Raw genomic sequence first — 12,530 nt, 5'->3', positions numbered from 1 at the left:
AATTAGGGCAATCAAACATTTATTTTTGCAAAACTACTATTTTTTCATCATGACTACTTTTGTATTCATTACTGTGATTGAGTAATGTACATTATGAATATTTGGTTCTAAGAAACAGACAGAACTGCTGATAAAAAGAATGCGTAAATGCTTGTTGAGCCGCTTAATAAATAACTATTTGATGCTGATTCTGTAGTATGTTTAAAGGGCAATTCTTCTTCTGTTGCTTTAGAGAGTTCATTTGGCATTCCAAAAATGGATGTAATTTCAAGGGGTGGCCAAAATGTATCAATTAGCCTGACAGCTAGGTCTTTTTAACAGATCTATAAATTTCCAATTTCCTTTGCCCTCCTAACCATGGTAAATCATCCTGAACAAGATCATTCTTTTGAACAACAGGCTTCTTATTAGCTGAGATCAACTGAGATTAGAAAATGAAAAATACACTAGATGCTGAGAACTCTTTATGAAGCCACATTTGTAGGATGAATATTGAATGAAGATTAATGTGTTATTTTCAGCTTCTAAATCATTGATTTAAAAATTTATTTTCTATATCCCACTGCTGGATTAAACACTAATATATATGTGGATAGTTTACTTGCTTGCAAGTATTATCATTCTGCCATCGGGTTTATGTATTAATGGAAGGGAATGATTTTTAATTCAAATATATCTTGCTTTGCATACCACTTGTGTTTCTGAAAGTGCTGCACATTAAATTGGGTAAATTGATTATGTATCCCATTGAATTATAAATTAATGACTAGATTCTTTGTGTTAATGTCTGATCAATGTTCATTTGCTCTTTGGATAAAATACAGGATCCTTAGCACATCATGTGGACCCATGTGATCTGGACTCTGCCTACTCGTTAAAGGCAGTCTTAGCACACTCTCCTAGTCTCCTCTTCTATCTCCAAGCCCCAGCTACACTGGTTTTCTTCAAACACTAATACTTCAGACTCAGGATTTTTGCACATATTGTTTAAAATTTTAATTCTCCAACATTCTCTGCTTTTTAAAAATATAGTACATATAGTAATTACTTTCTTAATTAATTGTCTGTCTTCCCTTAACTAGAAAGTAGGCTCCAAAAATGCATGGATTTTTGTCTTTCTAGTCACTGCTGAATCTCCACAGCTAGAACTGATGAATAAATAACTGAATCTATGGATAAATGAATGAAGGATTCCTTATTCCAGAACACAGATTTCCCTTTTTGAAAATCAGGTAACTTAATAATAATCAAATAGGGATTATTTATTATTCAAGTTCTAATTTAAAGTTCACTCTCTGAGGACACTCTTCTTTGATCTCAAGATAAGATTAGGTTCTTCTGTTATTCTCATAGTGTCTATACTTCTCCATAGAATTTACCAGAACTTTAATTTATAAAGCCCATTCTTTATGAGATAATTTGCTTAAATTCTGTCTTCTCCCCTAAGCTGTAAGCTCTGTTAGGACAGAAAATGTTTCTATATTATTCTTAATTGTATCCCCAACACTAGCACAATGCCTGGGACATGAAGATGCTCAATAAATATCTTTTGAATGAAGCTGTGGATGAGTGATAGTTAAGTAACTCCTCATTGTAATTTTCAGTCCCTCTGTTCCACTTGTCCAATGTTCTAATAGAAAGAGTAATTAATGAACCACAAAAGAATGTTTTAGTATACTGGATAAATTCCTATTTAAATGCACACACACCTCCATGAATTCGGTAATGCTGTAGGATCCCTTAGAGTTAATGCCTCATAGTAACAACTTCTCGCTCCACATTATTTAATTAAACAAATACTTGATGAGTTTCTCCTCTGTTCTAACTCATGCAGAGGTAAAGAAAGTCTTGTAAATATTGAAAAACCATGGGTTAAGGCTATGGACTGCTGAAAAGACCATGGGTTTTAAAACAGAAAACATTTCCTGCCTGGAAGTGATAGGAGGTGGCTGGTTGTAGTTACTGGGAAATGATAAGTTCACGTTTGTGTGTGTAAGATGTGTACCGGTAAACCTGTGAAAATTTTCCATTTCTTTCTCAAAATTTGATGCTGGCTACACCAATGTTGGATAAAACGGATTAACTTAATGCTTTGTGTTGTATGATGGCAAACAAAATTGGGTTATTGATCTTGAATATCACGGTGAATTTGTCATTGTAATGGATACTTTTTTTCCCCTTTAACAGTGGTTGGCTAATGGTCACAAACAGGTACAAATAGGTTCTGATGATGTTGAGTAATGATGCTCAAATAGAGTTGAATGATGCAGAGTACATGGCAGTCCTTGAAAACTAAAACATAGACTCAATTCCATGTTCCACTTCTTTGTAGCATGCTTAGCACAGGTTTTCAGTTGTATCACATCATCCGTAATCATTACATATTGCTGTCCTTTCATCTTACCGAACTCTTTGCTTGTAGGTCTAATAGATGGGACTGAGACAGTAAGTATGAACAAAAGAATGTTTCTTCTTCTAGGATATTCACTGCTTTTTGTTACTTAGGGTATCTATCTAATGACATTTGACATAGATCCAAACACAAGGGCAGCCCCATTTAAGGTTTTTGATACACTGACAATCACATTGAAAGATTCAGATTCCTAATTATAGAACTCAATGCAACCACCAAAGGCACTCAGAAGTCCTAACATTAGGAAAAGAGATGGCCACCATCTTTCACCCACTTCGAGCCATGTGAGGACGATCAAGAATCCACTCATGCCAACTGGCAGCCAGGTGCAAATCAACCTGCCAAGACTGTACAAATGCAGGGACAAGCCCAGTCAGAACAGCTGCTTCTAGCTTGCCCACGCACCTGCATCATAGGTGCAAATGTCCTGGAAGCCTCTGCCTCCACACAATCATACCTACAGTACATACACCTAGAAGAGAAGATCTGAATATTCTTATTCACAAAAACAGAGACCTGAATACAGGAACACTATGTATGTGCACACACACACACATACACACACACACCCCACGCATGGAGTAAAGCACTATGCATACGCAGGTAGGGAAAGCGCACTTAAACACACATGCTTTTGGTCCTTACACAAGACTTCTGGAACATTGGTTTGCTTTTCTCTGAGCCGTTCACAAACTAGTTCTTCATCCCTGGATATGTCCCTAGTGTGGATAAAGCACCAATTTTGCTGCAGTCTTCCCCTGTCTTTTCAACTTTTCTTTGCTCTCCCTCAACTCCCAGAGGGCCGGGTGGCGCCGGCCGACGTCCGACTCTGGCGCCCTCCCCGCTCCGCAGCCGCGCAGAGGGGCGGGGCAGAGCTGCAAGCCAGGAAATGCCCAGGAGTGTGTGTCACCTGCCCCCGACAACTTGTTGATTCCCAGGAGCACCGCCTTTTTGGTCTGGGCCCCGGAGAGGACTCCTTCGCTCACCTGTCCCCCAGGCGCGGCCCGGGGGAGCTCCTGAGACGCCCCCGGGACCGCTCGCGCTTCAACTCCACAGCCATGAGCAAGTTGGGCAAGTTCTTTAAAGGGGGAGGCTCTTCTAAGAGCCGAGCGGCTCCCAGTCCCCAGGAGGCCCTGGCCCGACTTCGGGAGACTGAGGAAATGCTGGGCAAGAAACAGGAGTACCTGGAAAATCGAATCCAGAGGGAACTCGCCCTGGCCAAGAAGCACGGCAAGCAGAATAAGCGAGGTAGGCTCGGGTCTGGCCCGCGGGCACGAACCCTCACCCACCTACCTCCCGCCCTTCCTCTGGGGACAGTCCGCCCACAGCACTCCAGTCCCGCAGGCGGCCCGGTTTGTTCCTACAGCCTTTCTAGGAACTAGTATTGACCCCCGGGGCCCCGGCTATGGTGAACTGAGCAAGACACTCGCTTGATGGCAAAATGTTAAGAGGGCTCCAAGAATCTCAGTAACCAAGATGGACAATATTTTTAGGCAATAGTTAAAGGACTCAAAACTAATGCAAAAAAAAATAAATAAATAAAAATCCATACTGAACAAAATATCAAAATGTTAAATAAAGACAGGATCAATATTACTGATTTTTTTCTTTTGCCTCCAGCTCTTATATTGTTCTGTACGGCTCTTCTTTATTTAAATATCTTTTTTTAAAATGTGATATTTTTTCATCATGGATTTTTTGGTATTAATTTTGAGCTTTAAAAATAATGCATTCGAATATTATTTATGGTGATTACTGAGTTTTCTGGCACCCCCTTAAATTTTGCTCCTGGCTCAGCCCTGATGACTCCAACACTAAACATCAAGTTTTCTGCTGTATGTTTTTATATTAAGGAATACATTTTAACTAGCATGTCAATCTTTAGTAAAACATATTCTAGAATGTTCTGGTTTACCTTGCTCCTCAGCTGTTGAAAACTTTAGTTGAATGTTCTGCTGCTGAGATCTTAAAAAAAAGGTCACAGAATGAAATATTAAATTTTCTATCACCGACTTTTGGCACACACAAGGGACTTTGAGTCATTAATGATTGTTGGTGCTTCTCTTGCACCTCGAACCCTTTGTCTTTTGCCAGAATTAATTGGTTTCTTCAGTATACAGCTCTCTCTATAGCAAGAGATCTAAACAGCACCTGTGACACATATAAAAACCCAGTGAGAAGTTGAAGTGGTTTGCTCTTGTAACACTAGGTCAATGGCAGACCCAGAATAGAAGTGGTAATACAGGACTCTGTTCACCACCAAACCCCAAATATTTACATCTTCAAGTTAGGCTTCTTTAGTCATAATGAAGCTATGGGAAGATTTAGCTCTCTCTAAATGAGGCTGCCATCGTTTAATGAGAGAAAGGAATGATGTCTCAAGGAGTTGACCTTGTAAACCCTGCCTCTTCCCATAAAAGTGCGTCAGATACATTTATGCTCACTTACTACCGACAATAAAAAGGTAGTTTTATTTTTCTCTGCCATTGCATGAAGCTTTTGTCCATATTATAGCCTGTTTTAGAGCTAAGTACTGGTTTCTATTTTTTATTTTATGTCTGAAAATATTTTGGCAAGTTATTAAATGACAATTTCTAAAGAAAGACCGTGTCATTATGGCTTACTAAAGTCATTGGCCATTCTGTTGTTTGTCCCTTCCCATTCAGTTTGATATGCACTCTGACATTTTTTTAGTGTCTGTCAAGAGTTTTTTTCCCTTTGTCATCCATTTGGATCACTACATAGCTGTTTCTACAGTGGTTGCTCAGTAAATATTGGTTTAGAAACTCTGAAAAATTGAACATCTGCTTCTTAGAAGTGCTAAAAATGTAGATTTGATTTCAGAGACAAAAGCATAAAATAATGTGGGGTTTTGTTGATTTTTTTTATCAGAAATGTTCTCTAATTGGCAATGCACTGAAGTGTATCAGAAGTCAACTTTATAAATAAAGAAAAAAATTCAAAGTTGATGTTAATTAACACCACCAATCTAACTTCCTTAAATCAGGGAAGTTACTGAGTGCCAATAACCAGTTGGTGTTAGACAAGCCTTTAACTCTTTGTGCTTGGAACCTTTTCTGGTGTCAGCCCAGGCCTGGTTCTACAGTGGCCCTGGGAGTAAGAAAATGCTGTTAGCGTGAGGGCATCTGTAATCTAAACCACGGAAAGAATTCAATCTCAGGCCCATGCATTGGAAGTGCTGTCAATATCAGCATCTTCCAAATAAGTCAGATAACTTCTTTTATAAGGTCTCTTTTATAATATCACTTATTAGTTATAACATCTATTGATGGTTATAGGGATTTTGCCTATATTTAATATCCCAATCAAGCTTTTACACACTTGATAGAAAGTAACTTGGTGTAGTAGTTAAGAGCCTGGGCTTCAAAGCAGACAGCTCTGGTTTGGTTCTCAGCCCTGCCCTGCCACTTAGCAGCTCTGTGACCTCAGACCAGTGACTTGACCTGTCTAATTCTCAGTTTTCTTATCTGTATAATGGCAATGATAACATAGATCCTTGGAGTTGTGAGGATGAATGACATAATTGTGTAAAGCATTTGGTAAAGTGCTCTATAAGTATTAGCCCTTGTATATAATAATTGCATATTTTAAAAGCTGAAAATGGCCCACTTATTGGCCCAAATTTTGTCTTTTGGAATAACATTGAATAAATCTACTCCATCTGTCCCATGAAACCCTTTCACATAAGGGCAGCAATCAATTCTCCAAGTTTCCTGTTCCTCTACCTTTTCACCTCCTCATTGACCCCTTACTGTGCTGAGGTTTGCTCACCAGGGCCGGGCAGGTCTAGAATGAGGTGGGTGAGATTCCTAGGACACACCATGTGACCCTGAGAGTGAGTGCCCCCTTACATTTTGCATCCTATGTGCTTCTTTTTCCCCAGCACCCTAGTCCTGGTCCTGTTTCTTGCCTTGTTCGGGGCTAAGTAGCAACTCCAAATATGTAATTAGGTGAAAAGGGGTAGATACAGTCTAGGGTTATTGCTAGGCCTCAGGCTGTGGGGCATTTGGACTTAGAGAGATGAAAGGTTGAGACAGGAAGCAAATTTGGCCAAAACCTGTACTTAGTATCATTATACATGATTCCAGTGAAAACTGGGCGCTGAGGGCATTGCACCTCTTCATCTGGTATCTGTGTGGTGAAATGAGTCTTCAAGGCAGGGAGTCCTCCATGGAATAAGCTGTCTCACTGGAAGCCTGGGCTGTGTATTGGCAAGGGTGAATTTGCTTTCAGAACATTGGCACAGACTTGGTCTTCCTTGCAGTGGGAGTGTGTGCACAGTCCCACTCTTAGCCCAGTGTGAGGAACCTCCTCAGACTCTTGATTTTGCTTTTTATTATGCTTGTCACAGAGCTTATTCTGTGACAAGTAATTGTCACAGCTTATTCTGTGACCCTCAAACACTGGGGACCAGAAGGACATCTGTGTAAATGGAAACACAACAGTGTCAGCTAGACGAATGCCAAACTTGTGAGGGCAAAAGCAAGGCTTAGGTAAAATGAGACAGTCATAGACTGCAGGACCCTGATGGAAGTTCCCCTGGGAGCTATAACTTACCTGGTGACCTTCTTTCTTAAAAGAGTTTCTCAAAATGTGGTTCTTAAATTTCCTGCATCAGAATTCCTTCTGGATGCTTATTAAAATGTACACACAAGTACCCACTAAAGATTCTCATTTAGTAGATTGAGTGTAGGGTCCAGAAATTTGAACCTTGAACAAGTAACTCAATGACTCTGAGCCCCACTACACTTTGAGAACTTATGTATTATTCAGTGAGCTGTGAGACTGGAAGGGATTACTCTCTACTTTGTTCCTCCCTCACCCATTCCTATTGTTTCTCCCCTCCTCCTTCATCACTCGGATACCTGGATGAGAAATATCTATCCACCTTCCCCTCTGCTTACTCCTAAAGAAGCATTTAGGGAGCTTCCTGCAGGTCCTCACTAGCCACCTGAATTAGGTTTCTTTAGGAAAGTTCATATAGTTCGTATGATACTATAAAACTCACACTGGTTATAAAGAGGCTCAGTTTTATCCAGAATTCAAATTAGAACCAGGTATCCTAACACATTGTTCTGTTTGCCTTTGCTTATTTAATTATTTTGTACCGTACTCAATACATATTCTAGGGCTAGAGGAAAAACATTGAGTTTTATCCCTGGGGCATTAACAACCAATACCAACAATCAACAGGCCAGGTCTTACTCCCCAATCAATTACTACTCTCTCTTTTGGAAAAGATAAATCAATGGAAATGTGATTATTCCCTCAACCTCTACCTTATTTTTCCTTCCCCCTCTCAGAAGCTCTCCCTGGGCTTTCACCCTACAAGGGGGAACCTAAAACACTGCCTTAGCCCTGGGAGCCCTATTCACTTAGGCTATTGTTTTAAAACTTCTGGCTTTCCCACTCCCTCCTTCTCACCTGGCAAGGATCCTCTGTAGACTCTTGTTAATACAGTTTAAGTTTGCATATGCTTTTCCAGATGACTATATCACTTGCTTTTCCCCCATTGCATTTGGAAAGAGTTAAAACTCGCAGCCAGATTTACTGCCAACCCCCCTTATTTAAATCAATAAGTTAAGCTACATTTAGTATTTTATATTTATTACTCTTCAACATCATCTTATTTTGAGTTGTCTTAGAATAAAGATTTTTTAATTCTAATTTTATTGTCTTTTGTATGAGCTATTTCTTTTGGTTGGATTAGCCACAAATTTTATCTACAGCCTTTATTGTTGTTGTAGAAGTCTTTATTAAAATATTGAATAAGACAGAACCAAGGACTGAGCTGTGGCATCCACTGGAGACTTCATTCCAGGATGTCTTCTACATGACAGCAACAACGTTTCATCTAAGATTCAGCGAAGGCATGTTTGCCGGTTTGATAGATCAGCACGCGATGTTATTCATCTAGCCATGAATACACCTAATCCACATTCCTAGCCCGTATCATTTTATTTCTCCAACCTTTCCTCCTTTCTTCAACAATGCCCCAGTACACCTTGTGAATTATATTCCTAAAAGTGAACTATATTCACATACTTGGGGTTTACAAACACTGGTTTATGAACTGACAGAGTGTTAACTTCATCAGATTCACTGCAGAGCTTTTTAAAATGCCACACCAGGAGATTCTGTTTGAAGAGACCTGGGATAAGGTTCAGAATCCTGGTACTCAAAGCTTTCTGGGTGATCTTGATGTGTGTGATGTTGGGAGGCTAGTGGGTGGTCTTTGTTTTTTCCTCGAGTCAGCATCTAGTAACCCAAAGAAGCCTATGAGATTAGTTTGGTATTTTTCATCTCTGTGTACTCACATTGGCTTCTAGTAATTACCATCTTCTTTCCTAACTCCCCAGAAACTAGAGTGTAGAGTATTTCTGTTCTAGGATCATTATTTTCAAGCACGTATGGCACAGATTTTGACAGTTTGAGGATATGTTGTGGCTACTTCTAGAAGAGCAGTTGGCATTGTTTCTTGTGTCACATTACATTATATCCAGTTTGTTTTTTGCTTCATGAGTTTGGAGCAGTATGATAAATATTGGAACATTCATTATTATTCTTCTTCATTTAAATTCCACAAGGGTAGAAGACACCACATTTTAGGAAATTAAGCATAGAATATAATTTCCTGGACTTATACTATATTTTAGTTTATCGAATCAGGCAAAAGAAGGCAGAATAAGGTAGAAAATTTGTTGCTAACACCATGATTATGCCAAAGTCATAGGATTTATACAGTTTCAAGAAACTATAACAGGAGGGTAATGTGAGCTTACCCACAGATGTGCTTAGTATTGCTAGTACATTTTTCAGTATTTAGGATTACTTATTTTGGATGATTTTCAACATAACAGAAAAGAAAAAGGCACGATACTCTAACCAATGATATATAAGGCAAGGGATCTAATACTCTGTTTTTTAGTTTGTTAGGCTTTAGTAGGTTTGGAATGGGCATGAATGACTTATTTTGTTATTCATTTTTTGTACTATGCTTAAGTATATGTGAATCTATTTGTGTTTAAATATAAAGATAATATCAAGGATTTTTAAATCACACTCCTAAATCTTCTGCTGCGGCAAACTTCACTAGTTTAGTACTTTTCATGTATCTGGTAATTTTAGTTTCTCCTACCTTTTTTTTTTTTTAAAGTAGAATCACTGAACAACCCCCTACTTTTTCTATCATTTGATAGATATTCTAACAAACACACAATTGGCTTAAAAGTTTTCAGAAGGAGAAGAAACAAACAAACAAAAAAAGCAGGAGTCTGGAGTAAATATAAAGCATATAGTAAGTCATACCCTGAATAATTAACTTTCCTGTACCAGAGATTTTGATTCTTTACTTCAAACAACTGGTGTTAATAGCGGATTGCTTGGTGGAAACATTTAGGACCCTGTCCAAAGCTTCCAAGGTCATGCTTTAAAGCAGTAAGAGCTCCTAGACCTGGACCAATGGCTCTTTCAGCCACTGCTGAGCCCTTTCTGTAGGTATTTTTAACTTGTGTTTCCAGTGAGAGGGTGAGGTACAGCTAGAAGCCCTCACTTTCATCGCTTTCCGTCATCTCTTCCTCAATCTAGCAATCTAGTGACTTAAAATACCAATGCTATAATCACTACTCGTAAAATGAAACAAACTCAAAAAAGCAAGCAAATAAGAATAGTGATTTTAAAATTGCAGGGAAAGGAAAAGTAGGTTATTCTCTAAAAGTTGCGAATCCTTACGTGAACATTTTTATTTAATTTTTAAATAAAAATTAAAATCAATGTCAACCATCTAGCTTAAATGCAATAAAGTTTACATGTTTATATTTGGCTTAAATGGAAATTTAGAGGAACAAAATTATGCAACCAGATATTTCACAAGTACTTTACACATTTTATTTTCTACTTAAATATGAATTTCTAGTGAATCTTTTTGGCTCTTTCACATAGTTTTGTATGCTACATAGTTATACTGGGTGTGTCTTATTTGCTATAGCAGTAACATTGTTCAACAGGCCTTGCTTAGTGAACAGTGCTATTTATATTACCATTTTTTTCATGTATTTCATACATATAAAATGAAAGTAAATATAACCTTGGAGTTTGAACAATGGTATTATCCTAACTCAAAACTTCTACTGTATTAACTGCAACTATATATATATGATTATGTTAAACTAATTTGTATGTTATTTCAAAGATCACTTATATAAGTGCCCATGTTTTATCATTTTGTGAGCAGTTTGAAAACTTTTATTTATGAAAACCATCTTGATTTGGTGATGTTACTTATATTTGAAAAAAATTAAAGAATAATATAGTTCATCATCGATTTCAAGGTAAATCTATTCTTAAAGAATTTCAAATACTAACAGTCACCTTGAGGAGCTGTATATTTTTCAAGACTTTTTGACCATAGGGTCTCAAAGGAATAGTCATAGAATCATAAACAGTGAAAACTTGAAAGGGGTCATGGGGATCTAGTTCATTGGTTTTCAAACTTCAGGTGGTATAACACCTGCAAGCCACAGACACACACTACAAAAAAACTGCTGCATCATACAAACAAGGAATACTTTTTTACACATAGAAAATAGATATATAAATAAATAGATATATAAATAAATAGATATATAAATATATATTATATCATATATATAATATATGATATTTAACATGTATGTACAGTAATTTGCTTCTATAACGATATACATCTGCCCTGTCAAATTAAGGATAATCCGCTATTTCTGAGTTTTTCTGCTAATATTTGCTGGTTTCATGTTCATACTGTTTTTTCTATATTCTGGGTGATAACAGGCCTGCAAAGGTTACCAATTGGTGAGGTTATGAATAATATTAGTAGTGAATAAAAAACTCATTCATTCAATTAGTTACATATTCTGCCTGGTGTCAAACAATTAATTAGGTTTTTACCAAGAATATTAAGTAGGTTTTAATTAATGTATTGGTATGTTGGTCAAATAACAGGTTAATTCCACTTGCCTGGCAATTGACCTCTGAAGCAATTAATTATAAGAGAAGAGAATTTCAGTGGGTATTTACAATATGTCTTTTATACAAGCATTTTTTTTCCTTTTTTGACAACTCAAGGCTGATAGCACTTTTAGATTATGAACTTGTCCTCTCAGATTTACATCCTCTAATATTCTCTTGCATAATATTCTAGAATTAAGAACTGCCTCATCTTCAAAAACAACCTAAAGCACTTTAAGATGAGGAGAGGAGCATCATTTCCATTGGAAAATAATTTCCTTTGTCCATTTGCTATCTCTCTGGAGAAGGGAGAGGCCACTGCTCAGCCAGCCTGTCTTTTTCCTCTTTTACACTTTATGATATGAATCAGTCACCATTTTTTAAACACAAAATATATTCCAAAGTCACTGGCTTGCTTACAGCAGTATTATACTTCCAAATGCCCTCTCCTCAGAATATCTCTTCTTTACTTTCTCCAAAATCTCATTCCTTTTTATTGTTTTCTCAGGCATCTGTTTTGCCATTATATAATCCTATATATCACTGTTGTGCTCTAGTCTTCTTTTAGCTGTCTTGTTTACTCTCCTTATGATATTTAATACTGCTGAGCCCTCTGAAAATATGGAGGTTACATATAACATCTAGCTGGTGTGGCAAGCTGGTGTGATTTGCTCTATTTTTAAGGTTTATAGTTCCTAGTTTCTAATATATCTCAGCCAGAAACTTTGCATTGGTATGAAATTTGCAGTACGGAGAGGGTGAGGGGTTAGAAGGAGTCCTTTGTGTATTATCTTTCATCATTCATGTTCCTTATTGATGAGTGTGTTGAATATACGTATAGACAGTCACCCAGACTTTATCTACCTTGCACCCTCTATAAAGCCTTCCCTTACCCTCCAGAGAGAGCTTATAGGTTCCTCTGGGTACCCACTGTACCTCATTAATCTCCTCTACATTTCCTCTACTACTTGAGGTGAAGAATGTAACTTACACATGTCAGTAGCCCTGGGCACAGTGCCTCTAACATAGTAGGTGCTTAATAAATGCCAGCTAAATGATGAATAGGTAATTGAATGCCCATTTCATATTTTGCCTCTGTGACATTATAGCC

At 37.7% G+C, this 12,530-nt stretch overlaps 1 protein-coding gene across 1 annotated transcript in view; it reads left to right on the top strand.

Annotated features, from left to right (window-relative positions):
* Positions 1-3,285: 3,285 nt before the first annotated feature.
* The window catches only part of CHMP4C (charged multivesicular body protein 4C), a 26,489-nt gene continuing 17,244 nt past the window's right edge, over positions 3,286-12,530 (top strand). Inside the window, exon 1 of the mRNA XM_012663096.1 lies at positions 3,286-3,765. Coding sequence (XP_012518550.1) covers positions 3,472-3,765 — 294 coding nt within the window. The 5' untranslated portion in view covers positions 3,286-3,471. The remainder of the gene's footprint in view (positions 3,766-12,530) is intronic.

Source organism: Propithecus coquereli, unplaced genomic scaffold (genome assembly GCF_000956105.1).
Source record: "Propithecus coquereli isolate 6110/MARCELLA unplaced genomic scaffold, Pcoq_1.0 Scaffold8, whole genome shotgun sequence".
Classification (NCBI taxonomy): Eukaryota; Metazoa; Chordata; class Mammalia; order Primates; family Indriidae; genus Propithecus; species Propithecus coquereli.
The sequence above is the reverse complement of the archived record's forward strand: the minus strand, read 5'-3'. Positions and strand labels throughout refer to the sequence as shown.